Source organism: Stomoxys calcitrans, chromosome 2, assembly GCF_963082655.1.
Source record: "Stomoxys calcitrans chromosome 2, idStoCalc2.1, whole genome shotgun sequence".
NCBI classification, from domain to species: Eukaryota; Metazoa; Arthropoda; class Insecta; order Diptera; family Muscidae; genus Stomoxys; species Stomoxys calcitrans.
In genome coordinates, this window is record NC_081553.1 from 216,818,525 (window position 1) to 216,842,951 (window position 24,427).

General features: G+C 37.6%; 2 protein-coding genes across 2 annotated transcripts; one reads left to right on the forward strand and one right to left on the reverse strand.

Annotated features, from left to right (window-relative positions):
* The first annotated feature begins 3,357 nt into the window (after positions 1 to 3,357).
* Positions 3,358 to 10,042, forward strand: LOC106089235 (thialysine N-epsilon-acetyltransferase). Its single transcript, XM_013255046.2, has 4 exons — positions 3,358 to 3,548; positions 5,302 to 5,353; positions 6,049 to 6,130; positions 9,639 to 10,042. The coding sequence occupies exons 1-4, from the start codon at positions 3,474 to 3,476 to the stop codon at positions 9,952 to 9,954; spliced, it is 525 nt and encodes a 174-aa protein (XP_013110500.1). The 5' UTR covers positions 3,358 to 3,473; the 3' UTR covers positions 9,955 to 10,042.
* A 313-nt stretch (positions 10,043 to 10,355) lies between these two features.
* Positions 10,356 to 24,076, reverse strand: LOC106089243 (trafficking protein particle complex subunit 10). Its single transcript, XM_013255055.2, has 7 exons — positions 23,973 to 24,076; positions 23,685 to 23,908; positions 23,333 to 23,604; positions 18,622 to 20,347; positions 17,920 to 18,552; positions 15,051 to 15,393; positions 10,356 to 10,882 (listed from the first exon to the last, which is right to left on the reverse strand). Exons 1-7 carry the CDS (start codon positions 23,995 to 23,997, stop codon positions 10,653 to 10,655), a joined length of 3,453 nt encoding a protein of 1,150 aa, XP_013110509.2. The 5' UTR covers positions 23,998 to 24,076; the 3' UTR covers positions 10,356 to 10,652.
* Between the last annotated feature and the right edge of the window lie 351 nt (positions 24,077 to 24,427).

Below are 24,427 nucleotides of genomic sequence, written 5' to 3' on the forward strand. Positions count from 1 at the left end.
GAACTCCTTAAATGGTAAAACTTTCGGCAATGATGAGGCTATAACATCGCACTTGGTTCAGTTTTTTGCAGATAAAGGCCAGAAGTTCTATGAGCGTGGAATACTAAATTTGCCAGGAAGATGGCAAAAGGTTATCGAACAAAATGGCAATTATATATTTGATTAAAGTTCATTCTAAGTTTTATTAAAAATGCATTTACTTTCTTTTAAAAAATCCGCAATTACTTTTTAGGCAACCCAATAGATCTTTGACCGGCATCTCTTTATAGGCAAACGGAGGATATTGAAAATAATTGCATCCTATATGGGCCCAATAATTAAAATCAGCAGATGGGTTTATATGGAAGCTATATCAGGTTATGAACCGATAAGGCCCATTTAAAATCCTAATCGACCTACACTAATAGGACATTTTTGTGCAAAATTTCAAGCGCCTAGCTTAACTCCTTCGATCGACGTAAAATGTCAAGACGATCAAAAATATATATACTTTATGGGATCTAACTTTACTTTACTTTAATTGGATATGATCAATCTTCTGGGCTCATTGTATAATCTATGACACCAAGTTTTGAGGTGTCTCTCACCACTTGATCTTTACATCGGGCTTTTGGTCTTCATGGTTCCTAGAGCTGGCAAAATATTCTAGAGCTGGCAAAATATCGATGACACTAACGATATTTAATTTTTTGACTGAATATCGATTGATATATTTCCGATGGATACTATCGGAAAAGTTAAATGTTTTGCAAAATTAAACAAAAATAAGCGATGCGACACTAAATGTATCCTTAAAGATGCATTGCGCCTATAGAGGGCGCAATTTTCATCCATTTAGGCTAATATTTTGTATAATGATTTCTTTCACGACTTCCAACCGAATTTATTGATCTTGGTTTTATTTGGTCTGTGCATTGATATTGCTTCTATATAAATCGATCTCCTGATTTTATACCCACCACCATAGAATGGGGGTATACTAATCTAGTCATTCCGTTTGTAACCTCTCGAAATATTGATCTAGGGCCCCATAAAGTTCATATATTCATATATTGATCACCACGACATCCTGACTCGATCTAGTCATGTACGTCCACCTGTCGAAATCACGATAGCGGTCGAACGCGTAAAGCAAAAATGCAAATTTTGCCCATGAACATTCCACTAAGGAACAGGGACAAACTTCTCACATATCAATGAGTGCAGTCCGACTCAAGTTTAAGCTCAATGATAAGGGGCCTCCTTTTTATAGCCATGTCCGAACGGCGTGCCGCAGTGCGACACCTCTTTGGAGGGAAGTTTTACATGGCATAGTACCTCACAAATGAGCATTAGGAGGGGAAACCACCGCTGAAATTTTTTTTCTGATGGTCTCGCCAGGTTTCGAGCCCAGGCGTTCAGCATTATAGGCGGATATGCTAACCTCTGCGCTACGGTGGCCTCCTCGAACGCGTAAAGCTAGCCGCTTGGAATGATAACAAAAGATATGAAATTCAGACTTTTATATGATTGGAGGGCTAATAATATTTATTTAAAGGTTTTATTATATAAAGTGTGGTTACATTTTAAGGACCGATGTTGTAAACTTCAACCTTTTTCCTGCATTTCATTTGACATTTCTAAATTTCAGACTAACTCAATTTTTATGATGAGAAGAAACACAGTCGAGCAAAGCGTTAATATTATTCAAAATCAACATAAACCCTCAAAATTTAATCAATCATGTCTAGTCAAAATCAACCATAATTCTGAACATGTTTTTCCCCAATTTGAGGTCAATTTCAATACAAATAAATCCCGTAAAAAATTGTCAACTTATAAAAGGAATCAAAGCAAAAATCGTCAAGAGTCAAAGTGAGAAATTGTCAAAATAACATAAAATCATCACGTCTGGCAGCCCTGAACCAGGGATGAAAAATATTAATTTTGAAATCGTACTAAAAAGGTACTTTGGGGCCGAAAGAGCAATTTTTGTCTTGCACAAAGATTTCAAAAATCTCAAATTTTGTTTGCCTGTTAGGGCGGGGAAAATTTTTTTCATGATGCTTTCATTTCTCTTTCGATACGTGCTTAAGGATCGAACTTTTCTATGGAATGGAAAATGAAAATCATAATAGAAATCAAAAATATGTCTTTGGAAATCTTCTACCTTATGGACTTCCACAGAGGTGTAGGATATTCTACGTTATAGTAATAGTAATGGTAAAGGTAAAGGAAACCCCCAAAAGAGTTCTCAGGACAAACAATTTTAGACTCTTTATATTCAACCCTAACCGAAGACAAAAAATCCCCACCTTTCGCGATATATTCGAGATTACATCAGCGATGAAATTGTTGGAGCTGCCCAAGGAAATGCCTCATCATTGAACTTAAATTTGAATCGAACAGCACTCAGTGATATGTAGGAAGTTTTCCCTCTGTTCCTTAGTGGAATATTCATTGGCAAATAGGATGATAGTAACCCACCGACACAAATTTCGACCTAGGTGGAACGCCCAACTCCAAACAAACATATAGACCGATCGGTACTACAGAGACCTACATTTTGGGAGTATATCACGAATTTCATACGGACATTGGGAAACAAGTGTCAGGGCCGCCACTAATCCCCAAAGCTTTCTAGAGGCATAATTAGTCAAATAAAGCGATGTTGCCCCTTACAATTCCCAAACGGTCCGCATAACGCAAATTCGATAGTCGGACATCGAATATCTCTATTTAATCGTGGCTTTTTTCATAAATTGAGAACTTCTCGTCTTTTAGGATAGAAAAAGACTCGAAAGTATCCGAATTCTTCGAAAAATTCGTAGTGCTTGAAAAATGTATAAAACGTTCGTGGGGTACTCCTCGGGTGGAAAAAGAACTGAAAAAAGTACTAAAGACTTTTCCATCCCTGCCCTGAACCCATAGGTGGGTAAAGAGAGTGCCCCGTGCTTTTTCTCTCCGCTGCTTATGCTGTTTTGATGAGTGCGAGCAATTTTTGAGCAAATGTTTCTTTTAATATTGCAATTTGAACATGACAGTGTTTGCTTGCAATTTAGAATTTCCATCTACAAAAATAGATGTCTGCGGAGAAACAAATTTATTTTTCATTAAGCATCGTTATATGCGTTAATGTTGTCTAAGCTGCACTGAATAATGCTCGTAGTTTGTTGTTATTTCTGCATGTGTAAAGAGGCCTTGCACTCATCAAAACGGCGTAAGCAACGGAGAGAAAAAGCACGGGGCACTCTCTTTGCCCACCTATGCCCTAATACATGGATATAAAAAGAGAATAACAACAAAAATTTGCTCAGAGAATAGCGACGCTGGCAGCGACAATAGTTCTGCTTTCACATATGATTAGATCAAGCAGTTGTATATTAGCCAGAAGATAACGCATTTTGAAGCATTTTTGCTAAGCATTTTGCCTGTTGATTTGCCATTTATTTTATATCAAGTTAAGTGGAAGCATTTAGAAAACCATATTTACCATGGCGACAAGTAAAAATTTTGTTTTTCGAAAAGCAGAAAAAGGCGATATAAAAGTAGTTGTTGAAATGATACAGGTGGGTGAAGAAAACAAATTTTCAAAATAAGCCTCATATAGAGCCAATCATTGAGCATCATATGTTTGCATTAGCTAAGTTCCCGTAATTATATAAAATTTCAAAAATATTTACTGGAAATCGTTTGCACAAGTTAATTGGACTGATTTAATCAAGGCAATTTTACTTACTTTGAAGGCCACCGTAGCGCAGAGGTTAGCATATCCGCCTATGACGCTGCACGCCTGGATTCGAATTTTGGAAAGACTATCAGCGGAAAATTTTTAAGCGGTGGTTTTCCGCTCCTATTGCTTGCTACATTTGTGAGGTACTATGCCATGTAAAAACTTCTCTCCAAAGAGGTGTCGCACTACAGCTGGCCGTTCGGACTTGGCTATTAAAAGTAGGCCCCTTATCATTGAGATTCAACTTTACTGTTCCTTAGTGGAATGTTGAAATAATTTTACTTACTGTAATTAATATTCAGTTTATGTGATAGAGGCATGTTTCCTTTTTTGTTGTTGTAGCCACATTGGCATTTGGAGATAGGGATCCTCGTCAAGCTCATTGGTCCATGGGACCAATCGCCGCTCGAACATGACGGCCATTGGTTATTTCAAGGCTATAATAAGCAAGTGCCGTTGCCGCCAGCCCTCTCACTGAAACTCTCCGCACGATGCAGCAGATTATCGGCGCCTGCAGTTGCAGCTACACCACTATCCAAAACCTATGGACACGCCCGGTAGCTTCTCATAATAGCGATGAACACCACACAGATCGGAGCTTTTCATTGTCTTTATTTCTCTGTCCAGCATACTGAAAGTATCGCAAGCAACATATTCTACTCTAAGGGTTGGTATTCTATTCTGCTTTCGGAATAGCCGCTGAAATTTGTAATTGTTTCGCAGACGAAATTTAACAGCAATCAAGTGTTTTTGTTTCCATACCAAAACACGTTTCTTTATATGCACTTATTGTTCTCTCTATTTTATATATTCTTTCTCAAATAAATAATGAAATACGAACCACTGAAACCAAAACAAACTAAAATGATGCCGGCAATAGTTTCAAGTGTTGCCACTATAATAGTTTTTTACTCACTATAAACAGAGTACTATTGGGTTGCCCAAAAAGTAATTGCGGATTTTTTAAAAGAAAGTAAATGCATTTTTGATAAAACTTAGAATGAACTTTAATCAAATATACTTTTTTTACACTTTTTTTCTAAAGCAAGCTAAAAGGAACGGCTGATAACTGACAGAAGAAAGAATGTAATTACAAGTCACAAGCTGTGAAAAAATTTGTCAATGCCGACTATATAAAAAATCCGCAATTACTTTTTGGGCAACCCAATACTTTTCCGCTGATTTTCAGTCAACGTTTCGCCGACGTTTTTTTTTATACGGAGTTTGACAGCATTCCGCTCGAAAAACTGATCAAAAAAAACTCAGCTTAAATCGGAACTTCGTTAGCAGCCAAAGAGTGTGGAAAAGAGAAAGATTTTTAAAGTTCTATGTTTGAGAGGCTTCAAATTTTTGCTGATATTGTTTTTTCTCGCACATAGATATCGATAATATATGATGATAGCCAATACAAAGTTAAGCAACTTAAAGTTATCGAAAAGACCGTTACTTTGACTTCCTATTGGTATCGATAGAATCAAGTTGCAAAAATAAAGCAACGTTTTTGCATGCACATAATAATCATCTTACAATGGGCCAAGTAATCAACACAATAAAAACAAAAAAAAGTAAACGAATACTTTTCTTTACAGGAATTAGCTGATTTTGAAAAGATGAGTGATGGGCCAAAGCTAACAGAGAAAGGTAAGTCAATATTTAGCAGCAAATAAAGGGTGATTTTTTTGAGGTTAGGATTTTCATGCATTAGTATTTGACAGATCACGTGGGATTTCAGACATGGTGTCAAAGAGAAAGATGCTCAGTATGCTTTGACATTTCATCATGAATAGACTTACTAACGAGCAACGCTTGCAAATCATTGAATTTTATTACCAAAATCAGTGTTCGGTTCGAAATGTGTTCATTCACCGTAACGTTGCGTCCAACAGCATCTTTGAAAAAATACGGTCCAATGATTCCACCAGCGTACAAACCACACCAAACAGTGCATTTTTCGGGATGCATGGGCAGTTCTTGAACGGCTTCTGGTTGCTCTTCACTCCAAATGCGGCAATTTTGCTTATTTACGTAGCCATTCAACCAGAAATGAGCCTCATCGCTGAACAAAATTTGTCAAAATTTGAACACATTTCGAACCGAACACTGATTTTGGTAATAAAATTCAATGATTTGCAAGCGTTGCTCGTTAGTAAGTCTATTCATGATGAAATGTCAAAGCATACTGAGCATCTTTCTCTTTGACACCATGTCTGAAATCCCACGTGATCTGTCAAATACTAATGCATGAAAATCCTAACCTCAAAAAAATCACCCTTTACAATACAAATGGCATATACAATAGGAAATAACGCAATTCCTTCAAATAAAATATTTTTCAGATCTTTTACGAGACTCTGGCCTAGAGGGGGGTCCCGAATATTGTCATATTTATGTACTGGATCTTATAGAAGCAGATAAAACGTAAGTAATGCTGACTGAATTGGGCTTTTGGGCCATTTGCCACAAAATATGAATTATGACGATGTTTTATAACTTACATCAGTGGTGAGCAAATGCACACACCCACACTATTGCACTTACGCCATTAATTATATTCATGTATAATAGGGTGTTTTTATTTCAAAAGCGAAAAAAATCGATATCGATTGTTTTTTTGCGACATCCCCCTAAAATTTTTTGTTTTGTTAGATTTTAAGATTCCTAATATTGAAGCACAATTAGAAGATGTTTACACATGCTGTTGGGTCCCAAAGTTTGGAAACGTCGATTTTTTGGCTATTTGGCGACTTTAGGGACTTCGGCGACCCATATCTCTGAAACGGCTACGAGTATTTGCCCGAAGAATAATAATGAAGAACGTAGGTAGTACAGAATTCGAAATAATGAAGCCTATGTATATATATATATATATATATATGTATATATATATATATATATATATATATATATATATATATATATATATATATATATATATATATATATATATATATATATATATATAATCTTATATATAAAATTGAATTTGTGTTTGTTTGTTTGTTCCGTATAGTCTCAAAAACGGCTGAACCGATTTCCTTGAAATTTTCAGCCTCAACCCCCTTAAAATAGGTTTTTTAGACAATCATGGCAATATGGGATTCATATGAAAGGTATTCGGGAGTAGATTGCGAATATACTCAGGAAGGAGAAATAGGCTTTATAATTTGTTGTTTTCAAGTCCAAGTAATGGGAGGTCGCCCCATCCCAAAGTACCCCCAAATGACCATATTAGCCGACCATTTCTATATGGGACTCAAAATGGAAGGCAATTGGGCGTAGATTACGAATATGACATGAAATTTAGTGTTCAAGTCTAAGTGACGCTTTTCCTTCCAAAAATAAGTCAAATAGATTGATTGAGCCATTATGACAATATAAGACTTAAATGAAAGGTATTTGAGAGTAGAAAACGAATTTGAAATCCAATTTTGGGGGTACGTCCTGAAGCACCCCCTAAATTGAACTTCATTTTCGATTATGGCAATATGGAGCTCAAATCAACGGTATTTGGGAGTAAAAAACGAATTTGATATCTATTTCAAGGCAAAGTGCCGGTAACCGCCCAAGCCCCAAAATACCCTCCAAACCGTTCCTATTTAACAACCATGGCAATATGGGACTCACATTAAATGGATTTGGAAGTGCAGCATGAAGTTGATATCCATATTTGAGTCGAAATGTCTGAGTGCCATCCCTCCCTTATTACCCGAATTTTCAAAAACACCAGATCTCGGAGATTGGTAATGCGATTCGATTGAAAACTTCTTTTGCACTCTCACAGTCAAAACAAAATATGGTTTCTATTGTTGGGGTCGGGTGGCTCGGGGGCCGTCCAAAACTGGCCAAATGGGTACATAGACCAATCACGACAATATAGAGCTCCAACCAAAGGCGCTTGAGAGAAAAAAAAAAGAATTTGATATCCAGTTAAAGAGCCATGTGTTTGGGGAACTGTCCGACCCGAAAACACATCCCTATTATATTAAAGCTATTTGATGTTTAAATTGATTGATTTTCGGGAAATTGATACTCATTTTCGGGATAAAGTCCCTAGGGTCCACCCCATCTTCAAACAGAATTTATTTACCGATTATTATAAAGTAGAGCACAAAGCGTATAATTACAAAAAGGGAATTATTTACCAATACGATAATATAGGACTCAAAAGAAAGAAAGAAAGAAAAGAAAGGGAGTGAAGTAAAAATTTACCCAGAAACCGAGAAGGGGCACACTTCTCACACATCAATGAAAGCTTTCCGATTCAAGTTTAAACACAATGATAAGGGATTTTTTTTATAGCCATGTCCGAATGGCGTGCCACAGTGCGACACCTCTTTGTGGGGAATTTTTTACATGACCTTGTATGGAAAATGTCGCCAGCATTAAGAGATCATTTTCACCGCTTTAAATTTTGTCCGATGTTATCGCCAGGATTTGAACGCAGGCGTTCAACGTTATAGGCGGACATAGGCTACAGTGGCACAAATACGATATCCACATTCAGGGTGAAGTGTCCCAACCCTAAAAAAATATTAGAGAGTTAAAGAAGGCGCAGCGGAGCGGGCTCGATTCGGCTAGTTATATATATATTTTGGTTTGATTTACTCCTAAAACGGCGTAGTTACAACAATTTTCGACAGATTTGCACGAAATTCGCTATGGAATGTTGTATTACCCATCAGAAAGCTTGTTCCAATTTTTATCAAAATAGGTTCAGTTCAGATTTGAATATAGTTCCCATTATAGTTTTCAACCTACAGTCACTACAGCCCAATAATACAGCTTCGGCTACTATCTTTATATGGAAGCTATATCTAAATCTGAATCGATTATAATAAAAATTGGCAGAGACTTTCAGATGGGTAATACAACATTCCATACCGAATTTTATGCATATCCGTCAAAATTATTATAACTAATCCCTTCTAAATGTAAATCGGGCGAATTTTATATATGGGAGCTATACCTAAAATGGAACCGTTTTTTCTCAAAATTAATAAATACGATCTCTACGCTAATTACATAAAAAGACAGACTGACTATCAGCACAAGGGTTACCTTGCACGTTTCTAAGGACATTGGCTTCATTATCCCAAATCCAGTACTACTTAAGTTCTTCGTTATTGAACATAAAAAGTTAAAAAGAGAATAGCCTTTAATTTTATGTATGACATGCGTAAATAGCTCTAGCCGTTTCAGAGATATGGATCGCCCAAGTCCCCTCCTTATGCTGGCATAAGGTCCCCTCCTAAGGTACTATGCCATGTAAAACTTCTCTTCAAAAAGGTGTCGCCATGCTGCGCGCCGTTCGGACTCGGCTATAAAAAGGAGGCCTCTCATCATTGAGCTTAAACTTGAATCGGACTGCACTTATTGATATGTGAGAAGTTTGGCCCTGTTCCTTAGTGGAATGTTCATGAGCAAAATTTGCAATTTGCAAGTCCCTAAAGTCGCCAAATAACCAAAAAAAAAAATAAATTTTCAAAACTTTCATGCTCCAGCAGCAGGTGTTAACATCTTCCCATGGTACAATTAAGAGGTAGCGTCATTAGCACAACAAAAATAATCTACCCCCAACGAAACTACCTTGGGTGTTTAGAAATAAACTTTGTTTTACAACTTACCTTCTTCAAATGTGTTTTATATTTGTATTTCCATCATTAGAACACTATTTTGTTGCTTATGTGTGGAATATCGGATCAAATATAACATCTTTTTAAGATTTTGGAAAAAATCACAGCTGTGTTTTCAAGCCTTTGACATTTAGATTTACTGCAAAATTAAAACAAAAATAAAAAAAATTATACTCAGCTGTTCGCATGACCTCACCTTATAAGTGCATCCTGACATCTTCCAATTGTGCTCAAATTTTGGGAATCTAACAAAAAATTTTTTTTTTTTAATTTTTTTATATCTCTTTACACAGCATAACAATTGGATATTCCATATGCTTCTTTTCCTATTCCACATGGCAGGGGAAATCGTATTTCCTAGAGGATATATATGTACGCCCCGCCTATCGTGGTATTGGAGCTGGAGCACGCATATTCAAAGAGGTCGCAGCAAAAGCCCAACAATATGAATGTAAACGTGTTGATTTTCATGTGCTGTCATGGAATCCTGCTTCAAAATTCTATAAGAAATTAGGCGCCACCGATTTGACAGAGGCAGAGGAATGGCATTTCTATCGATTACAACAAGAGGAAATTAAAGTATTGGCAAATGAATTACAAAATAACTAAAATTAAATATAATTTATATTATAACTCATGTCAAAGAAACAGAAGAAGAAAAAGAAATTCAGATGGCAAATAAATTCAAACTCACCAACTTCAGCTGATTTTCTTCTATAAAATCAGCTGATTTCGATGTTTTGCCTTAGGAATAGAGTGACAAAATGTTAGTGGTTTTGGCAATACCAGTTTAGTGAGTCGATTATAGATTGTAACTCAACTATAATTATGTTGCCAGCAGATAAAGCCATGAAATAAAAACTGGTTCAAAGTTTGAAATTTTTGTAAGTTTCATTCAGTTTGAAAGTTCATTTACTAAGTTAAATATAAAAAAGTATACAATTCTATAACAGATCTATAACAGATTTGTCTATTGCCAACGAAACTAAAACTTTCAGTCCATAATCAACCCTTCAGCTAGTTTTTTTCCTTCAGCTATTTTTAAATCCTTTCGATTCTTTGACTATCAAAATCAGAAAGAGAAATAAATTGTGGAAAAACAAATTTCATTTTGTATTATTTTACCATAAAGAGAATATATTTAATAATAATTTATTATTATATTATAAATTCCTATATATATGATTAACAATAATACTTGGATTGTTTATTTTTTATTTTCTTCTAGAAAAATTATTGAGTTTTTTTGTTTTTTGTTTTTGTAATAAATAAATTCTTTCATTTTTATATGTTAAGCTAAAAGTAGATTATTGCTCGACAGCTGTGGTGGCTATTACGTGTATTTGCATAGATTTTGTGGAATTGTATAGTTGACCGGGAGGAAAAGGATGAACTTTGGGGTGGGTATCGGTTTTGTTTTTTCCACCGGCAGTATATTTGGATAGACGTATGCTGGGCATGGGTAAAAATCCCGTGCAAAGCGGCATAACATCCAAGGAAATAGAATGGCTTTCAACATCTTTCATGGAAATGACACCTGTCAAACCACAACAAAAATGGAAAATTTTATATTAAACAAATTTTCTGTGATTTTATTGTTGAATTTTGGAATTTTATAACTTTGTCTTCTTGGTTGGGCTAGAGGTCATCGAATTATTTAATTGTTTTATTTGTAATTTTTACCAATATTTCGACCACCGCCGGTGATCTTCATCAGAGTTTTAACTATAAATTTAACAAACAATTAATTTTACAAAAAATTAAAAAACATTTATACATTTGAAAATAATTACATTTTGAAACCAAACAATCAACTATTCCTTTGCAGCGCACAAGTTCGACTAAAGCTCTCTCATTTTGGTACCAAATTCCTGTAAATTGTCTTTGTCTTTCTTAAAGTTCATACGTTTGTTTGTAGTCAATCAGGATTCACTAATAGAAGGTTAGGTCACATGCAAAACACAAAGTGGATAGGCCCCATAAACATCATTAAGGATGTCAAATCTGACGATTGAAAATGTCATCATATAGGAGAAAACGTAAACAAAGAATGAATGTAAAAAGAGAACAAGTTGACATCTTCAATGCCAAGTACTGCCAAATATTAAAAAAAAAGTATATCGGCTGATCGCTTGGCTTAACCTTATTCAGTGAATCCTGGTAGTCAATCGTATATCGTCTTTTCTGATTGGATTCTTATGCTTGTATGTCTACGTCTTTAAAATTTGGTGTATGCCATGTTAAAGTGCAATGTTGCAGCACATTGCAGTTTTTTGTTCTAAAGGTTTGTCTTTCATTTTCTGGTCAGATTTGTGAGATGATAATCATGTTTTTAATTTCGTCTTGGTTGTTCCTACATAAATTAGTTGCATCCCCGCTACCTTTAATCTTATAAACTTACATTTGATTAGTCCTCCTTTTTCATCCTTGATCTAGTCCTGTTGAATATCCAATTTAATGTGTTGTGGCTTTTTAAAGCAAGCTGGAGTTTTTATCTGTTGTATATATTGGAATTGGTAAGCTTTCCCGAAAACCCTGGAATATACGTAATTTTCTTGACGATTTTTGGTGTTGGTTCAATTTCGTTGGTCCTCAATAACTTTGCTTGGGAAGTCATTTAATCGAAGTGTTTGTTGAATTTTCCTTTCGTTTTCTTGATGATATATTTTGTCACTGATTTTTAGTACTCTGTCGATGAAATTAGTAGCCGTATTTATTTTTATTCTTCTCGGATGATTTGAATAATAATTTATAAGTTTCCCAGATGCTGTATCTTTTTGATACCAATTTAATTTTAACTTATTTTGATGTCGGTGGACGACGGTGTCAAGATATGGCAATTTGTTGTTTGATTCACATTCCATTGTGAACTGGACTTGTGGGTGGAAGGAATTAAGAACTTGTAGAGTATTTTCCACTTTCGTTCTTTCCAATACACAAAATATATCGTCCACGTATTTGGTCAGAAATCTTGGTTTTGTTGTCATTTTCTCAATTGAAGCGTCTAGTAAAGAAAGTCAGTTAAAATGGGTCTGGCAATAAATGGAGATAAGACAAACTGGATGGTTTCAACTCCCAAAAAGCCTTGCACAACCGAGCAGATAAAGAAAATGGAAAAAGTTGGGAACCACAACTTTGAAACAGTCAGTAACTTTATCTACCTCGGCACCGCCGTAACCGAAACGAACGACCCCAGTTTTGAGATTTAGCGAAGAATAATACTGGCAAACAGATGCTACTTTGGACTAAGTAAGCAGTTAAGAAACAAGGCCACCTCTCGACAGACGAAGATTACACTATACAAGACACTGATACTACCCGTGCTGTTATATGGTTCTGAAGCATGGGTACTTGTGAAAGCAGATGTGGCAGTGCTTGGAGTATTTAAGAGAAAGATTCTCGACGTATGAACCACAAGCTGTATGACGACGATAGCATAGTTACACGCATCAAAATAGAACGGTTGCGTTGGCTAGGTCATGTTGTGACGAATGGACGAAGAAGCTCCAGCAAAGAAGTCTTTTGAATGCAAACACGGTGGTATACGCAAACCGGGAAGACCAAAAGCCCGATAAGAAAATCAAGTGGTGGGAGACACCTCGAAACTTGGTGTCAGAAATTTTAGAAAGAGCGCAGAAGATCGAGGCGCTTGGAACGCTATTCTACGTTCGGCTAGTGGAACAATTATTCTGCCTTAGCCAATAAAAGTGAAAGTAAGTAAGTAAGGTTTCCATTACAAAATCGGCGATTATCGTAGAGATGGGCGAACCCATTGGCATGCCTTTCTTTAGCTCATACAATTTCTCATCGTATGTAAAATATCTAGAATCCTCTACGCATAATGTTAACAATTCTATAATTAAATCGTTTGGTAGCTTTGTGGGCTCCTGGATTTCAATCCACTTTTCGGCTATAGTGTTTATGGCTAAATTATTGGGTTGCCCAAAAAGTAATTGTCGGTAATATAATAGTAATATAGTCGGCGTTGACAAATTTTTTCAACGGCTTGTGACTCTGTAATTGCATTCTTTCTTCTGTCAGTTATCAGCTGTTACTTTTAGCTTGCTTTAGAAAAAAAGTGCGCGAAATTTTGTTTACATTTGTTTGTTTTGCGTCAATTTTAATATGGGTACCACATGTATTGAAAGAAATTCATTTAACAAACCGAATCAACGCTTGTGATATGCACCTTAAACGCAATGAATTCGATCCGTTTTTAAAACGAATCATAACTGGAGATGAAAAATGGATTGTTTACAACAACGTTAGTCGAAAACGATCATGGTCCAAGCATGGTAAACCAGCTCAAACCACTTCAAAGGCTATAAAATCGCACTTGGTTCAGTTTTTTGCGGATAAAGGCCAGAAGTTCTATGAGCGTGGAATACTAAATTTGCCAGGAAGATGGCAAAAGGTTATCGAACAAAATGGCAATTATATATTTGATTAAAGTTCATTCTAAGTTTTATTAAAAATGCATTACTTTCTTTTAAAAAATCCGCAATTACTTTTTAGGCAACCCAATAACTGGTATGCTTGGAAATAGAGACACAACGTCGAAAGATATTGATATCACATTGTCTCTGATTTCCTTGTCATTGATTTTTGATTTGAATTCTATCCCGTCTTTTATGTTGTATTGTGAATCTCTAGTCAAGTTATTTAATTAGTCCATATGTTGGGGAATTAATCGATGAACAAATCGGCACGAGTGTTGTTCCCTCCTTATGGATTTTGGGTAAGTCATAAATCCTTGGGGCAATCGCGGTATAATTCGTCAACAGGTTCTTGTTGGTTATGCTTATTATATTCATATTGAATAATATGTCTATTAATTTGTTGTTTTTTGCCTACAATCCTGAAGTGGGATCCCTTTTTAGATATGTTTATATGTACACATGTCCCATAGTATGCTTCGCATTTTTGTATCGTAGTCATTTTTCTGCAATGCTAGGGTTTTGCCTGCTTTATCTGCTGACAAAATTAATATGTCTTCATTCGCCTTTAAAAAAAAGGTCTTGTTTCCCCCACTGTGTCAAGTATGAATTTCTCTCGCATGTTAATCTTTTCTTTTTTCAAGTGGTCGTCTATAAGGTGACTAGATTTGTTCTTGTTCGTGTTTTGAACGTACTCTTCATCTTCCGCCAATATATCAAACAATGAAAACGTTGTTGTTGTTGTAGGCGACGTATATTTGGGTCCTAACGGCAGTAACCATTCAACGTTAGATGCGATGTTCTGTTGGGTTTTGTTAACAAACCAATCTCTGTTGAAGTCAAGCATTGTTTGTTGTTTTTGTCTAAAAGTTTGCAATTTGTTAATGTGTGTTGTTTTAACTTTGTCACTGTGTGCGTTGCGTATGATACTTTTACTCTCAAAAAAGAGTAATAAATCCTCTCCGTCGATGAGATTGCTGAGCCGATCTCTCACTTGTGTAAGTATGACGGTGTTTGTATTTAGTTGATGGTGATTGAATTGTATGAGTAGTTTTAGTATTTTGATGTGGAAATTGTTTATTATTTGTTTGTTAAATTTATAGTTTAAACCCTGATGAAGATCAACGGCGGTGGTCGAAATATTAGTAAAAATTACAAGTAAAACCCTAAAACTTGTTTTTGTAAATTGTTCGATGACCTCGAGCCAAACCAAGAAGGCAAAGTTATTGAACAAATTTTTTAAATTAATCTTTTTTATTTAAACCTTACCTGATGATCTACCACAAACTGCCCAGGAATTTTGATCCGTCAGCACCTCATACATTAGATCAACAAAAGGATTTGCATGAATTTTGGAAATTTTTAAATTCAAATTGCACACCGACTTCAGGCGACACAGTTCATTTGGCTCCAGCTGGGCTTGTATTTTGAAAAGAGTCACATAGTCCACCAGATCGAAAGCACAACCAAAATTTCTCAAGAGATAAGGTTTCTCAATGCTAGAATATTTGGTCATAAAATGTACTTTTATCACGGGAAATTCCGTTTCCGTCTCCAGGGGTTCCACTTGAATTTCGTAGAGGAAGAACACCGTTAGAGATTTATAAATTTCCTTAAAAAAAATAATAAAAAACCAAATAATTATATTAATAAAAAAACAGTAGCATCAACTAAAGTAATTAACTTAAAACAATTAACTAAAAACACATAAAGTTGGATATCCACCACCATGGATATAAATTTTATTCAAATTTCGTTGAAATGAACTGCCTATGACCACAGCTTCTCTGATCATCGTTATATTAGTTTCAGCCTTGGCTAAACAGAAGAAAGGCGGATTGGAATAAATTTCGGTAAAAATTCAGCACGTATATCCCATCTAGACCACAAAAGAAAAACTGATCACGAAGCCCCTAAATGACTTGCTTGTGCCAGCATGCTCTAGTGCTAGGGCAAGGGGCAAACAGCGACCGCCATGGTGGACCCCAGAGCTGGTTGGTCTTAGGAAGGACTGCAGAAAACTCTTCAACAGAGAAAAAGCCACAAGAGCACCACACGATGGGAGCATCTATAAGGCTGAGCTAAGAAAATATTAGGGCGAGCTGAGAGAAAGGCTCAGAACAATTCCTGGGTAGAATTCTGCAGCTCCGTAGAGGATACTTCTGAGGCCTCTACGCTAAGGAAGATTCTGTTCTCGAGACCTATAACGGTGGGGTATATTTAGAAGTCAGAGAATGTATGGGCAATGTCTACTGAGGAAATACTAGAACTACTCGTTGATACACATTTCCCGGGAAATTCTTCAACGGACAACTTGGCGCCAGAAGAGATTGTCGCTGGTATGCATTCATCGGAGGCTATTAGGGAAATTGTGTCTGAGCCGAAAATTCTTTGGGCAATAAGAAATTTCGACTCCTTTAAGTCGCCAGGCCCTGATGATGTATCACCGGTTCAATTACAAACTGTGTATGATAGACTGGTTCCCTGGCTTAGGGAGATATACTATATATATGCCTGTGGGATGGAGGAACACGAAGGTCATATTCATTCCGAAAGCAGCAAAACCCTACTGCACGAAAGATTTTCGTCCTATTAGTCTGTCATCCTTTATGCTGAAGTCTTTTGAGTAGTTGATATTAACATATCTTAGCGCAAAGATCCCTGGAGATCACCTATCGCGGCAGCAGAATGCATATAATAAAGGCAAATCCACTGAAACAGCCCTTCACGACCTAGTCGGCTACACAGAGGGTTCTTTCGCTGTCAAGGAATATACAATGGTAGCATTTCTTGACATTGAAGGTGCTTTCAAAAATGCAAAACCGACTTCCCTCAATCATGAAGGAGTTGAAGTTTCTAGGCATCAACTCTACCGTAAGAAAGTTTATTAATAACTTCCTTACTAAAAGATGCATTACGGCACGCTTGGGATCTGTGGATCTAAAAAGATGGGTCAACAGAGTAACACCTCAACGAGGTGTACTGTCTCCTCTACTTTGGAAAATAGTCATATAGCCATTACAATTACTGTCTCTGGAACAAAAAGTCGTAAAATGGTCGCTTATGCTGATGACGTGGCAATTGCAGGGAAGTTTATGAGTTTCACAGCACTCTAAGAGATATACTTCAGGAAGATATACGTGCAACAGCAAAGTGGGCTACCGAAAGCGGTCTAGGTATAAATCCGTGAAAGACAGAAATAGTTCTTTTGCAGCAGGATATACAAGTTGCCTACAGTGGAACCTGTCTCCTTGGGTGGAAAGAATGTCCCATTTACCTGGGTGTTTTGCTGGACAGGAAATTGAACATCAAATCCATCATTTTGAAAGGTAACTCTTGCCCCATACACCTGCAAGAGAGCCATTGACAAAAGATGGGGGGGGGGTTTAGACCGCGTGCCATGCATTGGGTATATACGGCAGTTGTCAGACCTATAATGCTATATGGTGTTGAAGTCTGGTGGACGGCGCTTCAAAAGTCCACCTACTGCTCAATACTTAGCCGTATCCAAACGATGGCCGCACTTATGACGACACCTTCTGATGCACTCTTATGTCTCTTGACATTGTGGCTACGCAAATTGCAGCGACCACTGCCGTGAAGTTAAGGGAGCTTTCTCATTGGTCATGTGGCGGCTAGGGACACTGTGTTATCCTTGATACAATATCCCATGTTCCAGGCAGTGCGGATTACACCCTACCTGAGCCGCTTTTTTATAAAAGTACTGTATAGAACCAATGGGAACTACGATATCCCTGGTAGCAGAAGTTACATAGACTTCTATACGGATGGTCCCAAACTAAACAACTAGGTGCGCTTTGGGGTGTACTCTAAAGATCTAGAACTGGTCATATCGAAAAGGTTACCCGACCACTGCAGTGTGAATCAAGCGGAGATCCTTGCCATTAAGGAAGTGGTGGAATGGCTGAGATATAAAGTCACTACGACCATTGGCATAAATATCTTCCCAGACAGCCAGGCAGCCATTAAATCCTTGGAGAACTTATTTCTGAACATAAAAACCGTCCTCGACTGCAAAAGCAAGGACGAGAAAAGGTATATCATGGTGGTGGTAAAATCTACAAATTTAGAAAAATTATTGAAAATCTATACAAGTATATAAACAAAATTTACACACAATTTTCTGTTGTGTTACGGGATTCAAATCGATCAAACGAACACCTGGCACATCACATCTCACCCGTGCCTCAGTCAAATACAGATGCGCCTCTAAACCCCTGACAATCACTTGCATAAACTTTTGCGTTCCACATGTATGCAAATGGCATGAAGCCTCTATGGCTGGCTGGAATTCAATGGGTATCTGTAATTCATTGCGTGACCATGGGCAACTCAGTGTAATGTGATGTTGGAGGGGTTTGGTCAATTTGCGTCCCGGCATATCCGTCAAAACTTCCAATGGGATATCACGTTCTTCGAACGATTTGAAGTTTAACAATGGTACATTGAGAACACTTTCAAAACTGGCATCCTCATCGGGATTTTCCTTATTGGTATCGGAATCCTCTTCCCTGGAGCGATTTTGCATGCGTATGCGTAAATTTTTGGAACATTTTAGTGTGATTTTGGCATCTGGAGGAAATATGAAACTGCCACCGGAAACATGCAGCCTTATGGGCTGTTCAATTCCAGCAATTAAGGTTTTAAAATTTAGCACAGCTGTTGCTGGTTTGGCGGTGATATCAAAGGGGGGAACTTTCACCGGTAAATGTTCGGAAAGAAACTCCAATTGTGACATACGCAAAGAAAGCTGAAATGATTAAAAAAAGCAATGGTTAAATTATGAAAATGAAAGTCACAAGTCATAAAATAAAGTCACCTGTTTAAACTCCCATTGGCCAACACGGGTTCCCTTGGTCTTCAACTCAATGACATTGGAACCCGGTTGTATCACAATATTTTCCACAGCAACAGCATTTGTAAAATCCGATTGCACACTGGGCGATAATTTGCGTTTTGTACTGCTGGTGCGTCTCACCGGCTGATTGGGTTTTGGTATATCGCATGCCACCCATGCACAATCCAATTCTTTGTTCTGCTTATGATTCAGCAACAATGAGAACTTTAGGCGATTGTCCTTGGGACCAAGAGCAGCTTTCTGAGCAAGGGCATTCGGTGTGTTGACCTGATTGGGTAAGGGCGCTATGTAACGTTCAAATGACAACTTAATTTCGTCTACCAATATCTCACGCGGGTACAGACTTTCAAATTGCACTTGAACATAAATAAAGTCGTCCTGAATAATGGGTTTCTCGTTGAGCACTCGAATGCTGGTGACCCGAAAATGATCTTCCATTACGCAAAAATTGGCATTTTCCAATGAAGGCTCGGCCGAGAGAGCTGACTTTAGGGTCTTTAGAGATTTCAGAAACTCATCAAAATAAAATGACCTCACCAAGGTCTCGAGTTCGGGACAACACGATATTGCGCTGCAGGTTTTTGTATATGCCATTGCATCACCCATTTTGCGATAACAATTGGCCAATTCGAGCAGAGTCTGCGAACACAATGAGGGCCAGTTTTCAGCCTTAAGTTCCCTCAAGAGATCGGTGAAAAAGCCCACCGCCTTGTGGGGCTCATTTAAAGCACAATAAAAATTGCCCAAATCCAAACCCACCAAACGTGCCGATCTGAGACGAGAAACATGTTTGTAGGTGCTTATAGCCAATTCAGCAAGTTCCAGATAAAGTTTTTGGAAAGCCTGATTCGAGCCCAAAGCTTCCTTCAATTGTTCAGGTGGTGATTTGCGAGGTTTTCTTGCCGGCGAACGATCTCTTTGCTGAGGCATGGGATTCAGAAATTGCTGCTGATCGTTAAGGCATCTGTCTCCTATGCCCGCCGACAACTGCACCACTATATGCAATTGGGCTGAGCTGGGGGTGCATCCCGGTATTAGACCACATAATTTGCCCAATTCATACAGTTTATCCTTTGCCAAATTCCATATGGGGGCACAATGCTGGAAATAGGTAACCTCTTGAGGTTCCATGGACAATTCACAAACCTGCAAAACCTCTAGGGCACAAACAAATTCCCAACACGCCAAAGCTCCCTCTTGAAATTCCAACTTCACCAATTCTACTTCTCTCAGTGTGGAGAAGAGGAAAGACAAAAGTCTCTTTGCAATGCATGGAGTATCATTGCTCTGTTGCAGCAAATAAGCTTGACGCTCAAATAAATAATTGCGAAATTCCAGCAGAGAAACCCCTTCATTGCGAATTTTTTCTCTCCACTCAAATCTGTCCTTTCTACGCAAGCAAATGCCATGGAATATAGTCAGGGGCCGCCGGAAATATTCCAACCATTTTTGTTTTTCACCAAAACTCGAATTGGTTATGAACTGTGAAAATATGGCATCGAGCTCATCGTATTGTATCAAAGCTTCTGTGTGAAGTTCGAGTTTTTCGAAAACCAAGGCTAGGTCTTCTTGCATAAAAAAATACTGGCGAAAATCCCAGCCATCATGATTGCGTTTCTCACGTTTCGAACGTATGAGTTCTTCATATTTTCCAATATTTCGATTATAGCTGGCCAACATCAGGAACCTAGAAAGGGGATTAGAATTAGAATGTCGGTAGAATGGTGCATAAAAGGTGTGATAAGTGTATTTAATGGTATTTTTTAAAATCGATGACACAAAGAAGCTTATTTTTATGATAAATATAGACAACAGATCATAGAGATAAGGCATGTTCAGGTGCTGTGGGTTGCAGGGTGACGAAGGCCCTGAGGGTTGCAAGTTGGCGAAGGTCAATTGGATCAATTAAAAAAATATTGAAATTTTCAATTAATTTTTTAATTGACCCAATTAAAAATGATTTGAATTTTTTCCTCGCGGTAGTTCTCAAAAAAATTTTGGTGTTGGCTAGGGATGCCCTATAGATTTGTTTTTGTGTCAGTGTGTTGTGCATTGAGGCGGCAGTCATTGGTCGATGAAAGATTTTATCGAGTTAATCTGGGACGTAATGTGGAACGTATGGGCCTTTGAAATTTCTTCCCTTTATATTGTAGGTGACAATATAACATTTAATTGAATTTAATTAAGCACCATACATGATAACTTAAGATTCGATTAAAAATATTATTGAATAAATTAATTTTTTAATTGAGATTTTCAGATTCAAATAAAAAATCATTGAATCAATAAATTTTTTAATAGAAAACAAAATTTTTTCAATTATATTTTTTATTGATTTTTTTTTGTGTATTTGTAGACAACCTAGGATCTTTTGTGTCACTGCCCGGCAGTCAAGAGGACAAAACACAGAATAATGGGAGAGACCTATTCCCATGCCAAGGTTCTCTCCGGAGACATAGCCTTCTGCAGAGGTCTGGTTTGGTTGACAAGACCATACTTCCCAGTCCGGCTGATTCCCTACTTTTTTGTCTTATGCGTTGGTTTTCGGTTTTTCTGTCGTTTCTTCATCGAACAGGCTAGCATCCTAAGATGCTAGTCGCGTGCCGTCCAAACTTATATTTCTTAACCAACCACATCAAGAATGCCGAAAGAATCCACGCAAAGGTCAGTATTGGTTTTCAGTGCAATTCTGAACCAAATTTTTTAACGGTTTTACACAAAGCACTGAAGGAATTGATCGACCTGATGGTCAGGATGAGAATGACACCGGAGAACTTCAGTGCCTCAAGAGTAAGTCGGAAAAGACGCCTCTCCCCCATATGGTATAAGATTATTTCGACGAAATACCACCCCTGGACCGCATGGGAATTCACAAGAATATCTACTTATGTACAAATTACATATTTTGCGGCTATCTAAAGTCCAGTGACAAGGGAACACTCCAAGGAGGTGTATTCCGCCAATTCTCTGGTACCTCATGATAAACGAATTCCTATTTGATCTTAACAGGTGCTGCTGATGCGACACAAGTTTCCCTCAATGATCAGAGTGATTATGGAAAGGTCGCTGAGGAGAATGTTGAGATGGTCTATGAGGAATGGTGTAAGAACTAACCCAAAATGAAAAGCACCAGAAGGCACTTTGCGTCTTCTACTTTTGTATAAAGATGTTCAGTAGGAAGAGACATACGGAAAATTGGAAAATTAATATGGCGGAGTGCTGTAAATAGCTGCATTCGTACAAGGGAGTTCGAGAAGGCCCAAGGAGAGGCTTGCTTGGAAAACACGTAAGCATTAAAATCCACACCACAGGCAGGGTTCAAAGCGATACTGAATATGCAGTCTATTGAAGCTTACGTGGAAATCCTTAATCGGAGCTGTGCAGCCAAGCTTAGATTGAGGAAGGAGCATCTCATGCTGAAAGAATATGGGTACGACCTCGACTATTTTGGAAAATACAGATGCGGAAGGTAGGCTAGAGACTACAGATGGGAAGGTTAGGCTAAGCAGGGTTTTAGACCCCCTCACACTAAAACCAATTCTAGCAAAGGGGGGATTAGATTACTGTGTGAGGATGATGAGACTTCAGTCTTTATTAATGGTTTGAAGAAAAAGTTTGAAACGGGATTGGTAAGAGATGGTCGCCGGCCTTGAAATAGCACTGACTCGGGTTCTCTGACACGATGTTATTCCGAAAATGAGAAGACAGATAAATATGCCAAGCAGGCTGGTCATGTCAAGTGAAATTGTCGCTGGTCTTGCATACGAGCCACTTTTTGAGCCACAGAATACAAAATTGGGTTAGCCTCACAGGTCTCCCGAGGGTGAATTGTGTGATATGTTTTATGACGGCACACATGGAAATTCAGCATTATAGTTAGTAGAAGGAGGACAACTTGTTTCGTTACCACCTCAATTAATAAAAGCTGTTTCTATAAGTCGAAACAGCTGATAACCATGAATAGGAATCCAGACCGCCATGGACGAGTGGCAAAATGTAAGAGTTTTCAGAAGAAAATAGAGTAGGTTCCGCCTGTAAGCAAAGATTGCACGTCATAGAGATGGCCAGACCTTTCCCTACACAGCATAAGTATAAGACCACACAAGCTGGAACTTTGAACTCCAATCTGTGTGGTGTTCTCGTTATCACGAGAAGCATAGCTGGGAACTCCCAGGGGCGTCCACAGGTTGCGCATAGTGGAATGCTCCATACAGTGTAACTTCAACTGCAGTCGGGGACAATCAGCGGTATCGAGTGGAGAGTCCCAGTGAGAATGTGGGCAGCATCAGGTCTTGCTTAAATACTGAGTGCCTATGATGCTTGATATGTCAAGGCGAATTATTGGCGGCTTTTAATAACCAAAGGCCATCATGTTCCTGCAGCGATCGGTCGTATAGACCGGAATGAGTATGCTCTCCTATAAGAGCTTGACGAGGATCGCCACCTCCACATGCAAATATAGCTACAACAACAACGGCCAAGCCTTTTCAATTTTGAGCCCGAAGTCTAGACGCACCATTTTCTACAACTTTAACTACATAACAAAAACATAAAAAATAATGGATGAAGATGCGAAAGCACTGATTGACTAATCAAAATTTCCTTCATTCCTTTATAGAATGACCAGAATATAGACAATAACTACCTGTAGAAAACTGAAAAAAGCACTTACCTGATACGCTGCACCAAACAGCGAAAACTTTCTGTTGATTTTTGTTCATATTTTGCCGGATTCAATACCGATATACAACGATCATCATTTTTTGCCCCAAAATCTAAACGAATTTTATCCAATACCGTTGTTCTCTGCAGCAGATTCTTTGTCTTTCGAGCATCGAAAGTCTCCACCAATAATATCATCCAATCGCTAACATCATAGCTGCTTAAGAGCTTTAACCATTTATCAATTTCCTCGTGTGTTGTCTTTTTGTAACTGTCCACATCCTAGGGGGTGCAAAGTTCATTGACCTTTTAGTATATGTACATTTTTTTTCTTCAAGCAAAAAAAAAAGACATTCACTTACATTACATTCCGTCACATAGATGTGTAATATTGGATGGTCCACAATGCTCCATTCACCAGTTTTGTATTTCTCTAACAGTTTTTCATTAAAAGGCTGAAATTGAGCATCAAGACGTACTTGTTTTGTGGGCCGATGAAATGTCCGTCGCCATTCACAAGTATCCAAGGGAATGGCATTTGTTATCTGAGCCTCTAGTGAACGAAATAAAGGGGCAGCGCCAGTATCTGCATAGTTTAATAAGAGACAACGTTAGCAAAAGTTCTTGAAGAACATAAAATATCAACTTACATGTAATTATGGGTTTAAAATTCATATTTTATTCCCAAAATACGTATAATCCCTGTTTTTCACGTAAACAAAACGTTGGAGGAACTGCTGATATCCAGGGATCCCAAAATCGATTTTCGACTAATCGATTAATGGACCTTTTGTATATAAGCGTCGATAAGTTGAAGTCGACTTTCACTGATTAAGGTGTCATCACACTACGTTTTCTTGTCCTATGACATGTCAAATTTTGCTATTTTTTGCTCCATTGCTTCTGACAATGACAAAGTCACAAAGAAATCAGCTGTTTTTGTTGTCAGTTGAATGAAAGCAACCCCAAATTAAATTTGTACCCATAAAAAATCACCTTTTGCTCACATTTTTGTGTTATGTCATACAAAAATAATATATTAGTGTGACAGCAAAAATGATGCATCGTATGTAAATTGGCAATTTTGTCACACATAACGAAATAC

Coding starts and splice junctions, on each gene's coding strand:
- LOC106089235 (XM_013255046.2), top strand. CDS start 3,474: ATGGCGACAAGTAAAAATTTTGTTTTTCGAAAAGCAGAAAAAGGCGAT. Junction 3,549..5,301: donor TAGTTGTTGAAATGATACAG/GTGGGTGAAGAA, acceptor TTTTCTTTACAG/GAATTAGCTGATTTTGAAAA. Junction 6,131..9,638: donor CTTATAGAAGCAGATAAAAC/GTAAGTAATGCT, acceptor CTCTTTACACAG/CATAACAATTGGATATTCCA.
- LOC106089243 (XM_013255055.2), bottom strand. CDS start 23,997: ATGAATTTTAAACCCATAATTACAT. Junction 20,348..23,332: donor TGTTTGGTGCAGCGTATCAG/GTAAGTGCTTTT, acceptor TCCCCTTTCTAG/GTTCCTGATGTTGGCCAGCT. Junction 10,883..15,050: donor AGTTTGTGGTAGATCATCAG/GTAAGGTTTAAA, acceptor GTGGTTTGACAG/GTGTCATTTCCATGAAAGAT.